The sequence below is a fragment of the Camelus dromedarius genome, chromosome 8 (assembly GCF_036321535.1).
Source record: "Camelus dromedarius isolate mCamDro1 chromosome 8, mCamDro1.pat, whole genome shotgun sequence".
NCBI classification, from domain to species: domain Eukaryota; kingdom Metazoa; phylum Chordata; class Mammalia; order Artiodactyla; family Camelidae; genus Camelus; species Camelus dromedarius.
In genome coordinates this window covers 69,353,381-69,373,239 of record NC_087443.1, presented here as the reverse complement: position 1 = coordinate 69,373,239, position 19,859 = coordinate 69,353,381, and the positions used below count along the sequence as shown (strand labels likewise).

The 19,859-nt window shown below is 38.5% G+C and overlaps 1 protein-coding gene across 1 annotated transcript in view; it reads right to left on the bottom strand.

The window, feature by feature from the left end:
* FHIP2A (FHF complex subunit HOOK interacting protein 2A) overlaps window positions 1-13,175 on the bottom strand; it is a 30,718-nt gene extending 17,543 nt beyond the window's left edge. Inside the window, exons 1-5 of the mRNA XM_031461827.2 lie at window positions 12,835-13,175; window positions 6,259-6,337; window positions 4,262-4,431; window positions 2,469-2,573; window positions 1,876-1,998 (exon numbers count right to left, since the gene is read on the bottom strand). Coding sequence (XP_031317687.2) covers window positions 1,876-1,998; window positions 2,469-2,573; window positions 4,262-4,431; window positions 6,259-6,337; window positions 12,835-12,879 — 522 coding nt within the window. The 5' untranslated portion in view covers window positions 12,880-13,175. The remainder of the gene's footprint in view (window positions 1-1,875; window positions 1,999-2,468; window positions 2,574-4,261; window positions 4,432-6,258; window positions 6,338-12,834) is intronic.
* Window positions 13,176-19,859: the final 6,684 nt, after the last annotated feature.

The window sequence follows — 19,859 nt, the reverse complement described above, 5'->3', positions numbered from 1 at the left end:
GAAGTCTGTGCCATAAAAACACCGCATTAGAGCAGACATAGCACTAATTCAGAAGGGTGTTCTTTGTATTTAAGTCTAAACATAAATGTCTCTCTGAAGACAGGCAGGCATATGTATGCCTGCAAATCTTCTCTGCTTCTCATCTATGGCTGTGTACTTCTGAAACAAGCTTCAGAGATGCTGAGAAAAACTCTAAAAGCTTAAGCTTGGAAAAAAATCTATGCAGCCAAAGTAACTTAGGTATCTAAGAAAATCTGAGTAAAAATGAACTTAGAGAAGAAAAATTGCACACTTAGCCAAATTGCAATATTTGATATAGTTATATCAAAAACTAAAAAGACTGTAATATCACCCTCATTAATAAATCTTTCAAATCTGAAATCATAAGGCTATTCCAGTCATTTTGAAGCAAACTATCAAAATATGACACATGTCATGAAAAACAGGCATTCATAGTCCTTAACAGTAACCTGGAAATTTAAATTCCCGCAATTTTGCAGTCGGGTTGCTGGCTTACCTCCAGTAAGAATGCAAAATAAGGTCCTGAATTATTTATTCAGTAAAGTGGAATAAAAAATGAGTTCATCTATTCAGAAAGCTAAAATTTTAAAAAACAAAACAAAAAAAACCTTGACAACATCTACCCTGGCAAAGATATGAAACAACGGAACTCTCATATATTGTCCATGGGATGCAAAATGATAAACCCACTTGTGAGAAGTTTGGCAAACATACACTTACCACATGATCCAGACATACTATCTTAGGTACTCAAGTGGCATGAAAACCTAAATCCACACAAAAATCTGTGAATATACTGGAGGCTTCATTCATACGTGCCCAAAACGTGAAACAACCCATAAGTCCCTAAACCAGTGGATGGATAAACAACTATGGGACTTCCATACGGTGGCATACTACTCAGCAAAATAAAGGACCAAACTCACGGAAGACTCTCAAATGCATTATGTGAATTATAAAAGGCCTCAAAAGGCTAATTATATTTTCAACTTTCTGGAAAAAAGAGAATTTGGGACAGAAAACAGATCAATATTGCTAGGGGCAGAATGGAAACAGGATGACCAGGAAGGGACACAAGGTAAGGTGATGGACCTGCTGCATATCTTGACTGTGGTGACGGTTACACAACTGGATGTGTTTGTCAAACTCAGAGACTTATAGGGCAGAAAGAGTGAATTGTACTGCATGTAACTTATACCTTAAACTAAATATATAATATGTATTTTTTAACTAAAAAAAATTTTTTTTTCTAAATAATTACTGCTAAAAAAAAATGGGGAATGAAACCAGGAAATACACAAAAATTATTTTCTAATTTAAAACTGTAAGTAAAATCCAAATAGAAATTGATTTACATAAACTATGATTCGGTGACTATGGCTATGAAAAGACAGTACAAAATAGTACTGAGCAATCCCAAATGCTATAACGAGGTGGGGTGGTAACTCGTGATTTTTCACATCTTGTCCAAATGTGTACACACTTAACCTACCCCAGGTCAGATTACCCACACGCCACACTAGAGCAGGCCTGGCTGAAAACATGATAGCTTATAAATTCCCGTGACATCTCTCTTCCTGATTTGCCCTTCAAGCTGCACTCCTTCTAAGTCTTGGCTCTGTGTTTGTCCAGCCCTGTGTATCTGGCTCAATCACATTCTTTGAGAATCATTTTTCTCAGGAGATTTAAAGTTAAAATAAAACAGTGATCTTAAACGAAAATAATTCTGAGAAGTAAAACAAGCTTTTTGATACCTACAAAATGTAATTCCTTCCAATATTATTCATAGAATTCCATTCTCATGATCATTTTAATATATGCACACTTTGAAGGTCTACAAGAAGTATACCATACCTCCAGAAAAAAATTAACCAAGTAGGGATCTTGTTTCAACTTTGCACACACAATGCAGAGAAACTGAATTTCTTCATTTTCGGTTGGTGTTGCAAGGACTTCACCACATAGTCGAATTAATTTCTGTCAAAAAATTCAAAACAAATTTTTAAACTTAGATTACTTTTTACAAGCATGTAGGCAGCCATCCATTTACCTTCAGGATATTTAAAATTTTCAAATAATGCAAATATTTTGCATTTTTCAGAAAGAACACTACTTACCATCACCTATATCAAAATAAATTAGCTAGTAAGAAATTTTTCAAATATATTACTTTAAAAAATTAATGAGGTATATAATAAACTCTTCTTAAGATGTCATGGAAGTAAGTTAAAGGTAAAATGAATGCGTAAAATTTTAAAAGAGAAATACAAAGACAAGAAATGCATTTAATACAATGTCATGCATAAAGAAAGCTCAAGTATTTGCTAATTTGCATGTTATTTTTAGAATAATTTCCTTTGTTATTTTTACTCTTAAAAAATCATATAAAATTATTTCTACATTAAAAGAAGCAAACCAAATAGTTTTATGCAAAGGGAACGAAATACCTGCACGGGCCTATGCACATTAATGTGTGGAAGTAGTGGCTGCCGGATTTTTCCCAGAAGTTTGGTATAGAATACCAAAACCTGCTGTTTCATTCCTGGAGGACACTGGATACAGGAAAAAAGAAAAGCAAAAAGGAAAGAACAGACAATGCAAACACATTTACTTAAAAATTTTAAAAACAGGAGACAACGTATGTGAATATATTCCACCTTCAAAAGTCAATGCAATTAACCAGTTAATGACTTTGTCAGAATAAAATTCTCAATCTCATATTATTGACTAGTATTCTATAAATAAAATTATATTTGGGATTATAATGTAGCGTATGAGACCAAAGGCTGATGTAGTTACAAACAGCATGCTGATAACGTGCCGCTGTGGAGATGCATAACTGGTTCAGGCAATGCCAACCTGATTATATTCTAAACGCTAGGGTAACATGAAACTCCCTGGCCAAAGCAAAGGGAGAGTCTTGTCTCCTACACTAATGACAGGCAATCAATAACTTTCCATCATACATATGTAGGAGTAAATAAAGCCTTCTAACACACGTATGTAAACAAAGGAATCCTATGTATAACCTGCTGTGATTTATTCAAACAACATTGTTTTAAATTAGTTGCAAAATTATTTACATTATGATTATTATAGGCAATGAATATTTAATAAATATGTTTTGATAACATGCCAGTTGTTTAAAATATTTGCTGAAAAGTAGGTAAACCTGACAATTATTCATGTTGAAGACTAAGAGAGTATGAATTAACAAGGTTATATAATTAACCTTAGACTGCCTCAGATTTAAAATATAGTCACAAAATAAATATTTCCAACACATCATCATAGACATGTTATCTGGAAATAGCATAAGCTATAACCTTAAACACAATAATATTTTAAGATAGCAAATACCTTCAATTATTCAGATAAAACACAGTATTTACAATCATCAATATTAAAATAAATTTACTAGAACTAAAATTACTAACAGTTGCTTAAAAATCGACTAATATTTTCTCAATTTAATATTGCACAATCCGTCTTTCCAAAGGACAGGAAAAAGAAGGGAGGAGGGGAATGAACTGTAGGATATGTGGAAGCAGAGATGTTGCCTGGAAAACATAAACTAAATGAATTTAACCCCAAAATGAACTGGAGCACTATAGAGTTAGTTAAAAGGAAACTGTCTTTAATTCTACTTCATAATTCTATTTGTTGTTCAAACATACCTATTAGTTGGCGGGAGGGCTTTAGTTTGATTTTCACATGTATTCTAGAAATTCAGAGCACAGAACCACAGATTTTGGGGAGAGGTGGGAGAGGTCCTTTGGTGATCACTTCCTTGTTTTTAAAGAGGAGGAAGATTAACCAGAGACTTACTTGAACTGGCTCCACTCATCAGTAGTTAATGTCAGAATATAATCAGTGACATTCTCTTTCAGGAGTATGAAAAATAATTCTGATTTTTGTAACCCAGTTTTCACTGGGTTCCTTCTCATATTCTTTGATTCTGAGCATGTGCACTTGAGTCTATTTTTCATAAGCATTTAGTTCTAAGCAGCCTAAGCAGGACCAGCTGCTGTCTAAAGCACTTGGAAGCTTTGCCATCTCTGTGGAAAGTCATATTCATATAGGCCGTACACTTTCTTTTTTTTTTCACAGACTGACGTAAATCCTGCCATGCTTAATACGTACCTCTGTAATTAAATTTAGTGCTTGGCAGCTTCTTTATCTCTAAAATATGAATGCGTATATCACATGCCCAAGAATATGATGTGCATTAGGAACTTACATCAGCTTTCCCTAAGGTATATAACGTTTCCAAGATCTTGTGATGAAGTAAATATTCCATACATGGCCCCGTCTCTCCAAATTCCCGTTCACTTTCTTCTTGTACCAATATTACTAACATCTGTTCCAGATGAGATGGAATATTTGTATCTGTCACTGGAGCTTTATCATCTAAACAATAAAAACACTCATCAAATATTTAAACATTTTTAATCCGTACATTTATACCTAAAATACTCTTTATATTTCCTTCTTCTTTTTCAAATTGAGAAAAATCTGAACTACATACACTTAAGTGAGGTTTATATCTTATTCAAAAACAATCTATATTCTGAAAGAAAATTCCATAAGGTAGTATTCATGCATAATAATTCATCTTTAAAAAATAGTAAAAACCCCTTTGACGCCACTTCTTTCTGTGGCTGCTGCTCTTCTTCTCGGCTCTCCTTTCCACTGACACTTTTCAAGAGAGCAGTCTACACATACTCTCTACGCACGTTCTCTGTCCATTTTCCCTTAAACATACTCCAATCAGGTCTTCTCTCTTATCCTTGCTATTAAAATGGCTCTTATCAGGACCCCTAATGAGCTCCTTGTGGTGAATCCAATGACCCATTCCTAGTCTTCATCAACTTGACATCAGCATCATTTGACACACTGATCGCTCTCTCCTCTTCCGGCTTCTAGGACACCATTCTCTACTTGGCTGTCTTCTACCTCACGGACAAAGGCAAAATCTCCTTTGCTCTCACTCTCATTTCCCCGTTCTCTAAACACGGCACACAAAGGCTCAATTCCTGAACACTTTCTCTTCCACTTATCCTTAGCTATCCCTACATAATCTCACCCAGTCTCATGGCTTTAAATCCTGCTTAAACGCTGATGACTCTCAATTCCATATGTCTAGTTTAGGCTTCTACCCTGAATTTCAGAGTCCTATCTCCTCCTGTCTACTTGACATATCCATTTGGAAATATAATGGGTGTCAAACTGAATTTGTCCAAAATGCTCTTACAAACCTGCTCCTCCTGCAATCTCCCCATTCCCAGTGAGGCCTTTCTATTTCTCCAACTGCCTAAGCCCCAACATTTGTAGTTATCGTTGACTCTTATTATCTCATACCCAATAGTCAATCCATCAACAAAGCTTTCTTCAAAATATTCCCAGACTACAGTCACCTCTTACCACGACCACCCTGGTCTAAACAAATGGCCGGCATCTCTCAGACCACTGCAAACCCCCAACTGTTCTCACAGCTTCCCTGCATGCTCTCAATCTAATTTTCTCACAGAAGCCAAAGTGATCCCTTTAAGACAGATTATTTTACACCTCTGCTCAAAACTCTTCAATGGCTTCCCATCTTAGAGTAAAAGGCAAAACCCTTATAACAGTTCACAGGGCGCCACCTGTCTAACGTGATCTCCTCTCCTTCTTCTTGCTCACTCTGCTCTAGCCACGCTGGCTTCCTGGAAGATCTTAGCACATGCCACGTATGCGGCCTGCTCCAGCCTCAGGGCTGGTGCACTGTGTACTCTCCTGGGACATTTCCCCCAGACTTGTTTCCTCCCGCCTTCAGACTTCAGCTCAGAAGTCACCGCAGACAATGAGGTTTTCTCTAATCTGAAACAGCCATCTGCCTCCCCCACTGCCCCAACACACATTTCTATCATCCCTCTTAGCCTGCTTCATTTCCTTCTTAACACTGTCATCTGACACACTGTATGTATTTGTGTACTTGTTGTTTGCTTCCCTCTAATCAATATACAAGCTCTGTTACGACAGATTTTGGTCTGAGTGGTGTATCTCCCAGTGCCTAGAACAACGCTTACACCTAACAGGTGTTCAATGGATTTATTTTTGAATGAATCTACGAGAGGAATTAAAAGTAAAATAAATTGTTTATAAGTTTAAATGTAAAATAACTTTGAAAACTAGCTTGAAATATATTTTAATATTTCACAAATTTTCTGTTTAATTAATATTAGCATTGTTTCTTACCCGAAGTCTCTATGTAGTAATGAGTTATTGCCTTCCAGTGATACACGAAATCTTCTTGTAAAGGAAGAGAAGGTGCAAGCTACATAAACACAAAAAAGACCACGACAATTGAGAAAATGGCATTAAAAGTTTCCCATTAACTGTAACTCTGTATTTGTCTATTAATGATGCAAAAGCAGCATAAGAATAAGGGGTGAGCTTTAATTCGAGTCTATATGTCAGATGTCAAAGAGAAACAAAATGCATCAGATCCAATAAAATACAATGATTTATTAAGAAAGAAGAAAATCACGTATCAGCATTATTATTAAACTACAGTACTGGGTTTTTTTTCCCCTCCCCTGAAACTACATATGGCTTCAAAAGTAACAGTGTTAAATGAAAACACACAATATTCTATTATTAAAGTATCAGCAAAATGGAATTATCGATAACCAGGGATCTTTGTACCTAGGACTTTGAAATGCAAAACAGTAAAAAGCTGCTATGTATTTAGTTACACATCAGCACCACTACTAAAACATATACCAAAGTCAACCCTGTAATCAGATGGAAACTGTTCTTTACTTTCAATGACATACAGAAGTAAATCTTTTCCTTTTTAAGGCTAGATTAGGCAGTGCATATTTCTAGCGAGATAACTTCATGAACAAGACACTACCAATTTAAATTCCACAAAATCAAAAAGACTTTACATTTTAATTCTGAAATTTACTTCAGAAGTTTTAAGACCAAAATTTTATCCCTCAGCCATCTCATAGCAAACTTACAAGTACTTCAAGCAGGTATTAAAGGGATAGAAAAAGACTCGAATGCACCTTCTACAATATTTTCTTTTCTTTAAAAAAGAATGAGGACTCTCCCAGTCCGCGTATCGTCAATAAATTCTGGTCACAAAGCACAGAACTGACCCCACTCACTTAAGAACAAATATGGTTTCTATTCTGGGGACCTGAACTACGGCAGCGAGATCTTCCATTTTCATGGACTTCCTCTGACCAGATGGCCTAAGAGGTCATGTTACTCCTATACTTCTGCTTGCTCCATTTGGATTTCTTGGTGCCCCCAGCAGGGACCTCAAAGTTCGAAACCCTGTCAAAACAATTTCCAAACTATTGAGCAAAATATAAACATTGGTCATGACATCTCAAGTGTTTCAATCCAGAAGAGGAAACGCAGTCAGGAAAAAAACAGACCCCAAAAATGTTCAGCTTTTTCATACTTGCCTATCTGCACCATACTGAACATCCATCTCATTTCCAAACAGAATGCTATGAATTTTTTAAAAAGACTTTAAGATCTTTAACAAAGCAGTTAAACCCTTTGGGGTTATTATACTTCACGAAGAACGTGGGGAGGGAAATTACTTGTGGGAGATTGAGAGAAAAAAATTAGAAAGAAAAATAAGAAAGAGTTAACTTGAGAAAACAAAATAATCTTCCTGAAATTTTTAGATTAAAAAATCTGTTTTAATCAGCTACCTATTTTTAGAATCTTCCTCAAAATATATAAAATCTCTCTTGTTTTGGGGACCTTTTTTTTTTTTAATACACCAGCTTTATGTAGTATTAACAATTATCATTAATTATGTATTAATAATTGGGACAAACTCAAATGAAGCATGGTGCTTCAAAAAATGTACCTAGTTTCTCAAGTGGAAATATTTGTTAACTTTTTCCAAGGGAATTTCCAGGTATATGAGGAATGACAGCATCCTTGTTTCAGATTATTTCACCCCTGGGACTTAACTCTGTTTACAAGGAAAGTCACTAAATCAGAGGTCTTACAGGATTTGTGTCAGGACCTTTGCTATTAAACAGTCAAATTCAGAGCAGGATAGTGTTGCCTGCTTGTGAATCTCCCACAGGAATTTGCTTTAAATTGAGAAACCTATTTAAGTAGACAGTGAAACAGTTCTAAACTGCTAATAACTTAGTTTAGTAACAATCTTCTTCAAACATAACTAAATTTTCTTATTTAAATAAAACTTCCTCATAAACTTGCCTTTTTGATTTTGAATCATAACATACAAATAACCTGTATCATCATTACATAAAAATATTTATGCTCTGGGCTAAAAAAAAAAAAGGAAGAGATGTGTGAATCAGCATGAGTGGATTCTAATCTGAGTTAACGTTTTACAATACAGAGATTAAATTTTTGAAAATGCATGCAGTCGTTCACTATCTCAACCAAAAATTGACCTGAATACCTAACGTGGACATGACTTTCCTGCCCCTATCTCAAGTATGTAATTGCTGAGCTAGCCATCTCCTCCACTAGATTGTAAACTCTATGCATTTACAAAGATTATATCATCTATTTTGTCACTGAATCCCCAGTTTCCAAGTCAAGGATGGCATACAGCAAGCATTCAGTAACATTTACTGAGTGAACACACAGTAGTTGCTACCAGTTAATGAGCAGTTATGTGCCAGGCACAGTGCTACAAAGTTTACACTTACCATATGGCCTTAAATTCTCATAATATATTCCAATTTTACCGAAACTCCTTCTAAGACCCAAAGCCATAATTGATCTGCCCAAGGAAACACTACTTGTGACGAGAAACCTGGCCTTTCTCCACAACGCTTACCACACAAAGGACCTACGCTGGTAACTCAGATGAGAACCAGTGCTCTCAATGCCACATCTGCCGTCTCACGTGTATTACGAACATTCCACGCCCGGATCTTTTAAAATGCTTCTTCCTTCCCCAACTTCCCTAATGTCCTTCCTATCTTCTCTGCCTCTCCAAAGTCCAGCTCAAGTCTCACTTCCTCCAGAGAGCCTTCCCCACCTACTCCAGTCCTAAGTGCTTGCTGCCTTTCTCCTCCAGAACTCTCTGGCTGAACAAGCATCCAAATGATGGTGATGATGATGATGGCGACCACGATGATGATGATGGCGACCACGATAATGATCAGCGTTTACTGAGACTTACTAAGTGCCAAGCACTGCATTAAGCACTTCATATACATGATCTCATACTAATTTTGACAACAATTCTATCAGATAGGTACAGTTATTTCCATTCTACAATGAGGAGCTGACATGTACACAGATGAAGTAACTTGTCCAGGGTAGAAGTAAGAGGCAGAGGCAAGGCTGGAACCCTGTGCCCCACTCTTGTGCACTGCGTACACTTTCACTTGTGCATTTGTGTCATCTCCCAGCGCAGTCTCACTGTGAACTCGCACTGTGCCACGCTTTCGCAGTGGGCTCAGAGAATATTTGCCGAACGACTCGAGGACTTTAGTTAGACACCACTTGTGGAAAAAGAAAACACTACATGTTTCATTTGGTGTTTTAATCTTTAGTGCAGAGTAGATTTTCAAGGAATTGCTGGTCCCAGCAATCATCATTAACTCTTAACTATAATTTAGAAAGAAAACGCTGCGTTCAAATTTTGAAAAATAACTTCCACTGAATTAGCTAGTTAAGACAGATAAAAATTTCTTCCCTGACACAGTCCTTTATCTCTTTGGAATAAATCTGCCCTTAAGGGTCGAACTGGCTGGAATTTAAAAGACACTAGTTCCCAGCAGATTACCTCACACAGACCAGGCCCTCCACAAACATTGAATCGTACTTAATGGAAGGTGTTTTATTTATCCTTCAGAGAAGCTGTGCTAAAATGATCCAGTTCCACCTCAGAACTAACCACATGAGGCCTGATTTCAGACTTGTGACATGTGGTAACTGGCTAACAAAACAGATTCTGTTCACAACTGTTAATGGCCAATCACTTCTATACTGAGGGAAAATTGTCATTTCTGAAAAGAGAGGCAAGAGTTATATTGTAGTTTTGTTTTTGATCAAGGTGTGAATTTCTCTCTTAAATTCAAAATGCAGCCTATCAGCTTAACAACACATTTTTGAATACTGATCTTTGAAAATATCTTAGTTGTATTTTTTTTCTTGTAAGTAGTTGATAGGAAGTGAGGAGAAACCGTTACTTAAACAATCAGGAAAACCCTACACTTAAGTCTCATTTCAATGAATATGTATCTGGGTCACCCTAAAAAGCCATATGAAGGTTCATCCAATTGAATCAAGAAATCTAGGAAGTAGTAATACCAAAATGGTTGAGAAAACATTACAGATTCATACAATGACACAACTGAAAAAGGTCATGTCAGCATCTGCATACAGGATTATCTCCCATCTCTGCAGAATCCTGATAATTATGACAACTTCAAAACTGTATCAGAAAATGCTAATTGGGCAGACAAATTAAAAGAATAGAGAAAAGAAATGAACTGAAATGAACTGAAGAATGGTTTGACTAGTATACAGAAAAAAAAAGTCAAGCAAACAGAGCTGAATAAACGGCAAAAAATATTCTTTAAATACCACAAAGATGGCTTATTTATCATTACATATGAGTTCATTTCCAAGAGAAATTAAAAAAAAAAAGACTATGCCAAAATTTTTTCATGAGATTTAACCTCCTATCGAGATAAACTGGGACATATCATAGCTGAAAACATTAACTCTAAGCAAATAAAAACATTACTTTTCTAAATGCAATGCATTAGTTCCCAGGACCAGATGAATATAGTCAACTCTAACTTTTTCTCACTAATCTCGGCGAAGAAGAGAACTTGGGTGTTACAGAGTTAGAGTCAGACAATTTACATGGATAATTTGGTGGCTGCTAACATATACAATTATAAAAAGATAATGCAGACAGAAAACACAGGCCTCAGGACAAAAATGAGTCTACTGGGAGGGCATGAAAGCCACCCTTCTTTTTCTAAGTACTTATTTCTGTAAACATCAGCCTGAATTTTGGTAAAGAATATAAATAACACAAGAAATTGTATTCCCAATTATCTCAGTGCTAAGTTGTATTCAATGTTAAAAATTAAATGATTCTTACCAACCCACATAACATAGAAAACAAACTTACAGTTCCCAGGGGGAAAGGGGCAGGTCGAGGGATAAACTGGGGAGTTTGGGATTTGCAGATACTAACTACTATACATAAAATAGATAAACAACAAGGTCCCACTATATAGCACAGGGAACTATATTCAATATCTTTAATAAAAAAACTATGAAAAGGAACATATATATAACTGAATCACTGTATTAGCCACCAGAAATTAACACAACATTGTAAACCAACTATACTTCAATAAAAAAATTTTGTAATTAAATGATTTCTGGTATTTGAAGTTAAGGAATAATATAAAATGTAAATGTCATTGTATTTTTATAAATTTCATTTAAATTCTTAAAATGAGATGCTGCAGAATACATATATAAGCAAGAAAATAAAATTAAAGTTGCCTTCAAGTCAAAAGCTGTCATCTCCCTCAAGAGTAATACTGCTCTTCATTCATGAAAAACCCTGTCTTGTTTGATTTGATACACTCGTTTTCCCAAGAACTTGGAGTACAGCTAAAATGACTCAAACATTTCCCACGTATCCCTTAAAATAAAAACTGTACTAAAGTTTTGTTTTCATTACTGACTTTTAAACATCCATTTTATTTTTATCTGGCCATAAAAGCTGTTCTGTTACAACTGGGTTTTCTTCCTTAAAGTTGTGTAGATTTGCATGTGCTGTATCACACAAACTGAACACAGAAAGAAAAATGACACTAAAAACTAGCAAAGTAACATGTCTAGCAAAACTAGACTTCATAAATTTCCCAAGACGCATTTTTCAACTTGGGCAATTCTCCCAGGGTAAAGTAAAACAATAAAAGTAAGGCAACTAGCCCCTTCATCACTGAAACAGCAGGAAGACATTTTCTTGTTAGTTACTTCTCCTTTACTAGTGTTAGGATATTTGAATACTATCTCCTTAGGCTGGTGTCTAAAATCCTCAAAGGAGAGTATAATTGCAGGAAAAACGAAAAGCGTCCAGGAAAAAAAGAAAGGAAAGGAAACAGATGGTCTTGGCGCTGGGTGCGGGCTTGGGAGCCGTCTAAACCGCCCTCAATTAGGCCCTCCACATCAATCAATAAGGTCCAGCTGAGTTCGGCCACAAGGCCAGAGAAAGCAAAAGCTGGGAAGATTACGAAACAGGGTCTGGTGGGTGCTTCCTCGCCAGAGCCGCCCCCCAACCTAGGGCAAAAGCACCCTTTCCTGTCACCCCCACCCCCCAAAACAAACCCAAGCAGCGTTAGGCCGCTTCTTTTGTCTTGATCAACGCTGATCACTTTTTTGCGGAGAAGGTTAACGGTCAGGGAGTACGGGGGAGCGCCCCGTGGGCCTGCCAGGTGCTCCCCGACTCCCCTGTTCCCATCGGAGGAATCGAGCGACCCCCGACCCGGGCCCGGAGGGCCGATCCTCCCGGGGACCCCCGCCCACCTCCTGAAGGAGGGAAAGGGAGCCACGCCGGCCCGGGGTGGGAGGGAGAGCAGGGGGTCTGCTCAGAGCCAGGCCCGAGGCGCCGGCGCCCCGACGACCCCGCAGCGCCCGTGCCGGGCCTCGCCCCTCCGCGGGGCCGAGGACGCCGAGGGCCGGGCCGAGGCGGCCGGGCTCCCCCGGGGCTGGCAGGGGCGCGTAGGCCGCCGCCATCCCCGGCCTGTCGTGGGCCCGCAGCCCGCGCGGCCTTACCGCCTCCACGGCGTGCTGCAGGATGGAGGTGAACTTGGAGAACATCCTGTCCCGGGACTGCAGCAGCCTCTCCCGGGACGACCTGGAGAGCTCCTCAATCCGCCGCCGCCGCCCCTGCTGCGGCTGCCGGGGCCGCTCCAGAGTGAAGGCCGGTGCGGGGCGGGGAGGACGAGCAGAGGGCTGAGGCGGGCCCGGCCCGGCCCGGCCGCTCGAGGGGTGCGCGGGCGGCGCGGCGGCTCCGGCGGGCGCTGGGACGTGGCGGGCGGCGAGGAGGGCGTTCGGCGCGGACTCAGGGCCCCGCGACGCTTGGCGGCGGCGGCGGCGGCCCCGGCTTGGACACCGTGGCACCGCGGCTCGGGTTCCTTCCGCCCGCTCTGCCCGCCGCGGCCTGCAGGGGGCGCTGTCGCGGCCAGGGGAGGCCCCGCCAGGCCAGGCCAGTCCTGCCCTGCGGCGGGGCGGCCGGATGCTGCGGGGGCGGGAGGGGCAGGGAGAGGCCGCCGCCTGCCTGGGGGCGCCTGGGACGGGAGCCGGGCCTGGGCGCGGCCGCGACCCTCTCCCAACGCCTCAGTCATTACTTCTTAAAAACTCTGCCGGTCTCACCCACTTTTCCTCCTCATACGGAATTAACCTGCCGATTTTGTATGGAAACGTTGCCATATATGTATATAAAGTTCAGAGGTCCGTCTTTTAAGGGCAGATTTGCAAGACAGGTAAGAAAAAGCACAGTATTCCTAAGGCAAACAGGAGCCTTGGGTTTAAATGCTCAAAATTAGAACAAATCAGCTCATGCAGATGAAGTGGCTTTGGTAACTGAAAAATGTATTACTAGCATTCTTATGTATTCAACAATAAAACAGGAAGCCCCCAAGTGGACAAATAGTAAGACAGTTCAGTTATTAATTTATAACGTTTGATAATTAGGTGCAGTGCATTCAGTATGGCATTTTCTATTAAGTTTATCGGAAACATCAGTGAGGGGAAAAGAATCCGAAGGGATTCTAGGAAATGCCTAGGACGGGGCAGCGGAGCTACGATGTGAGCACTTGAATGCAGGCTTCTTAACAATACTCTGCAACGGTATATTCGTCAAGCCTTGGAAAGAAAACACAATTCGGGCTGGAAAAACTTAGGTTGGGTTGATACAAATTATGAAAATGCTCATTTCCTGAAGAACTTCGTTTTTGCTAGTTTTGGCGTTTTATCAAAAGGACCATTAAATTCTTGATAAGGTGAGGGCAGAGTGTTGCACAACCAGTGGTTAGAGTCTGTGTGTAATTGAATTAGTTGAGAAGCAGTGCAGAGTGGTGTTCAGGGCCAGTCTCTGGAGCGGGGCGGCCTGTGTCTAAATCCCAGCTCTGCCCCTGACTGGGCGAATTATTTCACCTCTTTGTGCTTTAGTTTCCTCATCTGTAAAGCTGAGGGAGTAGCACCTACCTCCTGAGGTTGTATGGGAATTCATTCATATATGTAAAATGCTTTAACATGCCCATAGCAAGGGGTACATGGGCGTTTGTTATATTGTTATTGTTATGATTAGTAATAGTATTTAACAAAATAATAGGCCTAGAAATCAAGATTTAAGGAGGAGACTTTAAGGAATCTTGACTTCTTTTCTCCCACTTTTGCTGCCTTTTTGCTTGGATAGCAGGTAAATTTGACCTTAATTCTCTTGTCTACTAGCCCCAGAATGCTGGAGGCAAACTGTTATTTGCCAAAAGTTGAAACATGCCCCTTATCAAATTCTGGCTAATTGTGTCTGCTTCAACCAAGAGTACATACTGTTTAGTATTATTATTATGCACACATTTTAAGATGGTTAGTCATATTATCAACTGTAATTATTTTCCTGCCCTAATTATCATACATTTATTTGGTATTTGGTATTTTTATACTTTACAACCACTAATTGTATGAGGGGGTTGGTTTAAACAGGCTTACTTAGAGTTGTTTGTATCTGATGATGCCTGTCTGTGTACTTATTATAAACACAATAAAATACATGTTTTGCTCTAGATTAATATAAATATTTAGGATGATGATTCATCTATTTGATATCTAGGCTCCAAGTTGTGCAAGTTGGGCTAGAATTATAATTGAGCAGATACTCTTATTCTCATCCTAAAATGACAGTAACATTGTCACCAGCCTTATGCATGGACAAAATTGGACCTATGTCAACAAAGTGTGATTTGAGAAAGCATAACAAAGACTTCCCTGAGTCTCCAAAACACTTAGATATGGTGCCTGGAATGCCTCAATTAAAACTTTATTTCTTTATTCCTCTGGCTTAAGGCGAATAAGAAATTTAGTCCCTGCTCAAATTAAAACACTTTTGAGAGAGATAACACATTAAACTCTATCATTCATTACACCTCAGGGTAAATGAATTCGTTAAATTCTTTTCTGAATAAAGTTTAATCAGCAAGGACCAGAAAAATCCATAAAACTGAAACTCAGTTGAGAGGGAGTTGAAGAAGAAATAGAGTGAGAGGATACCTACTTTCAAAATTTGGCAAGCTTTTGGTTTTATATGTGTGTATACACACACACACACACACACATACATACACATACACACACACATATATATATACATATATGGATTGAATTTAGCAACATTCCCTTTCCAAATGCCACTAAAATTACAGTAAAGGGATTTTTCAAAGAACAAACCCAAAAAGTACAAGTAAATTAAGAGATGAAATAGCAATAAAATTTTGAGAATTGGAAAGTAGCTGTAAAAGGAGGTAACTGATACAACTGACCTAAGAAAGCTGAATCCTAAGGTAACAATTAAGAAAATTAAGAGCCAAAGCAATATATTAATACGTTCACAGAACCTCTCAATGACCCAGGAATTGGTAGCATTGAGTACCTCTGGAAATAGAGGTAAAAGTGGGAGTGAAAACAGCACGATGGATTGAAAGTTTGTTTACAATTGGATAGATGCATCCTCACCCCACAAGGTTGGCCAACTGCCTTTTTCCTGCCCTGGAATAAGTTTCCAGACATTCCCAGAAAGGGCAGGGGTTCCATACTGGGAGAAAGGAAGGAAGGGAGGGAGGGAGGGAGGAAGGAAGGAAGAAAGAGAGAAAGAAGGAAAAAGAAAAGAGGAAGAAGAAGAAGAAGAAGAAAAAGTGAAAATAAACATTGTGAATGTTGAGAGAGACACATGTCCCCAACCCTCATCCTCCACTTGGCTCAGAATACAGTCACCATGTTGATCCCTCCAGACAGAAGATAGGAAGGGTCCTCTCTGGAGGATCTGGTTAGTCCAAGAGAAAAGATCAAAGATGCTGCAGAGGAAACCCAGACAGCTCTACAGTGCAACCCCAAGTTGAGAGGCTCTGCCCCCGTGCTCAGAGCATCAGTTTTTTTGTGTCCCTCTCTTAAATAGGATCACACACCCTGGAATCATCAACAATTCGAGGAAAGCTTGTAACATTAAAGATAGAGCCCAAAGGGAAAACAGGATAAAAAAGAAACTTGGAAAAAAACATAGTTGTTTACATTGAACAGACAGGGAAAGATGGTAAGAAAACTTAAAAAAACAAAACAAAACTATCATTTATACCGTCAGGTAAAAAAGATGTTGCATCAGTAAAATAAAAATGGTATGCTGTTTTTAAAAAGCAGCATTTGAGGGGGGAGGTATAGCTCAAGTGGTAGAGCACATGCTTAGCATGCATGCAGTCCCAGGTTCAATCCCCAGTACCTCCTCTAAAATTAATAAATAAACCTAATTACCTCCCCTTACCAAAAAAAAAAAAAAAAAAAAAAAAAAAAGCAGCATTTGAAGAATAAAAGAGACTCAGAAATCAAGTATATGATAATAGAAATTTTAAAAAACATAAAAAGGATGAAAAATAAACTTGAAAAAATTAGCAAGTTTAGACTAGAGCAAAAAGGGATGGAAAATGGGAGGAAAGGTTTTTTTTTTAATTAGAGGGCCAGTCCAGCAGATCCAACATCTAAATAATTGGAGAGAATAGAGGGAGGAAATAGTTGAATATAATTAATTTATTAATTAATAATTTGGTAAAAATTTTATAGATCTAAAAAGACATGAGTTTCCAGATTGAGTGGGTTCATTAAATACAAGAACAATGAGTGAAAGTAGACTCACTCTAGAGAACATCGTGTGAAATTTCAGAACGGTGAGTTCAAAGATAGCTCCTATGAAACTTCCAATGAGAGAAAAAAGAAAACAAGTTCAGACAAAGGGAACCAAAAACTACAAAGGCATTACACTTTTCAACAACAACATGGGATGTCAGAAGACTTTGGGGCAATGCCTTCAAAATTCTGAGGCAAAATAATTTCAATCTAGAATTCTATACTATGAAACTGTCACTCAAGTGTGAGGGTAAAGAAAGCATTTCAGATGTGCAAGGTGTTGAAAATTTTTCCTACCTTGCATTCTCTTAGGATGCTGTCAGAAGATGTGCTCCATCAAAACTCAGGGAGTAAACCAGAAGGAAAAAGATAAAGGAATCAGCTAACAGAACCCACCATAAGAAGGAGGTGAAGGAAATTCCTAGGATGATAGTAGAGGAGAATCCAGGGATGACAGTTATGCATCAAGTTGGGACAGCAACCAACCAGTCCAGACTGCAGCAAGTCAAGAGAGATTTCCTACAGAAACAGACTCTGATATAGAAGATAAACTAGCGGTTATCGACGAGGGGGAGGAGCAAATCAGGAGTGTGAGATTAAGAGATATAAACTACTATGTATATAGCACATAAGCAACTAAGATATATTGTATAGCACAGGGAATTATAGCCATTATTTTTTGCGGAGGGGGGTAGGGGAGGTAATTAGGTTTACTTATTTTTGGAGGGGGTACTGGGAATTGAACCGAGAACCTTGTGCATGCTAAGCATGTGCTCCACCACTTGAGCTGTATCCTGCCCCCTTATAGCCATTATCTTGCAATAACTTTTTATGGAGTATAATCTATAAAAATACTGAATCACTATGCTGTACATGAGACACTAATATATTATAAATCAACTACACTTCAGTTTAAAAAATGAGAGATTTCCTCAAGAAGATGAAACTGATGGAAGGAATATCTGTGTGTCTGAGCAGATTTATAAGCTAGGAGGAGAGTTTAATGTCGAATTAATGATAAATGCCAAGAAAACTAAGCAAATATTGTTTTAAAAGCTAGATCATTATTTAACACCAGGAAAAATAAATTGTGCAGGGACAAGTAATCATAGTATACACATGGCTTGACTGTAAATAGTGTTTACATAGCCATAATAATGTAAACACTGGTGTAATTAAAAACTATAGTATTGATGCTGTATTTAGGGAAGATGAAAGGATAGATTGTGATGGGGGTGGGGTGTGTGTGTGTGTGAAAGAAAGTGAAATCCTTATCATCTGTAGTGAGGAAACATTAGATATTGTTTAAAATCAAAATATAAAGAAGTAACAATATTAGCACATTATTTAAAGAAAGGAAGTAAATAATAAAAGAGTGCATAGTGTTGAAAGAGGTTGCCTCTGTGGAGCAGGAAATTGGGAGTTTTGGAGGAAGGGCGGGGACTTTCAAAACAAACCTTGTAAAACCTCTTGACTAAACTGTATGCTGGTATTACTGGTATGACCCAAGTTTGTTTGGCAAAGGGAGACACTAAAGGCAAGGAACCATTTTTAGTGCTTTTTTAAATGTTCAGACAAGAGATTGTAAGGGTTAATAACTGTGGGAAAATAGGAAGGAGATAGTGACTTGAAAGATGGGGTAAGATCAACCATATTTTGCAAGTGATTAAATATAAGGAGTGAGGAAGTAGTCAGAGATGTGGCTGGAGTTTCTAGCTTGGATGAGTTTAGGTGAAGATGCCATTAATTGAAATAGGGGATATGGAAATGTAGAAAGATAATGAGTGGGGTAGATCTCAGGTTTCATCTCTTGAACTTAACCCTACAGCTGCCAAAGAAACAAGGCAGAAGGTGATAGACCTCAGAGCCTTACATAAAAACTGTGAAAACTCTTTGGCAAGTATAGCAGCTACCCTCTGGTGTCCAGTGTCACACTCCTTTGGTTCACGTCTGCTTGCAGCTGCAGCTGATGGCAGTTCTGTGCAAGCTCAGAGTCACCTCACAGTGACAGAGTCTGTAAAAATGTGGATGGAAGTATTACAACACAGAAAACTCATATGTGTACAGCTTAATGAATATCCAAGAAGTGAACCACCTAGGCAGTCGGTACCCAGATCAAGAAAGACAGCGTTACCATGGCTTCAGAAGCCTCTTAATGCCCATTTCCAGTCATTAACCCTTGCCAATGGCTACCACGCACTATTCCGACTTCTAACACCATGGACTCGCTTTGCCTTATTTTGAATGTTACATAAATGGGATCATATAACATGTATTCTGTCACTGTTGGGTGCCGTGTTCTAAAAGCCGAACTTGTTGAAGTTTGTGGTTCTGATCTTCTGTATCCATAGTGATTGTTTGCTTGTTCTGTCAGCTTTTGAGAGGTGTGATTAAGTCTCCCACCATGACTGTGTCTTCTTCTACTTTTAGGTTTGCCAATTTTGCTTTATGTATTTTGTGGCTATGTTATGTATATATTCAGAGTTTGATTTTTAGTACCTTCCTGATGGATTGACCTCTTTGTCCTTATGCGTGTCCCGTTTATGATAATAATGCTTCTTGCCTTAAAGTCTACTATGTTTGATTATAAGTATAGCTGGTTAATGTTTGCAAAGTGAGTATATGGTTCCATCTTTTTACTTTCAAACTTTTTGTGTGCTTAAAAAATATGATTTGTCTGTTGACAGCATGTGTTTTTCTTTCATCCAATCTGACAATCTTAGTCTTTTACTTGGAATATTTATTCCATTTAATGTAATTGCTTATATATCTGGGTTTATGTCAGCCATCTCACTATTTATTTTCTATTTTACCTGTTTTTTGTTTCCTTTTCATTTATATTTTACCTTCCTTGGATTAATCAAGATTTTTTATTTACATTTTTTGTTTTTGTTTGATTTGTTAATTAT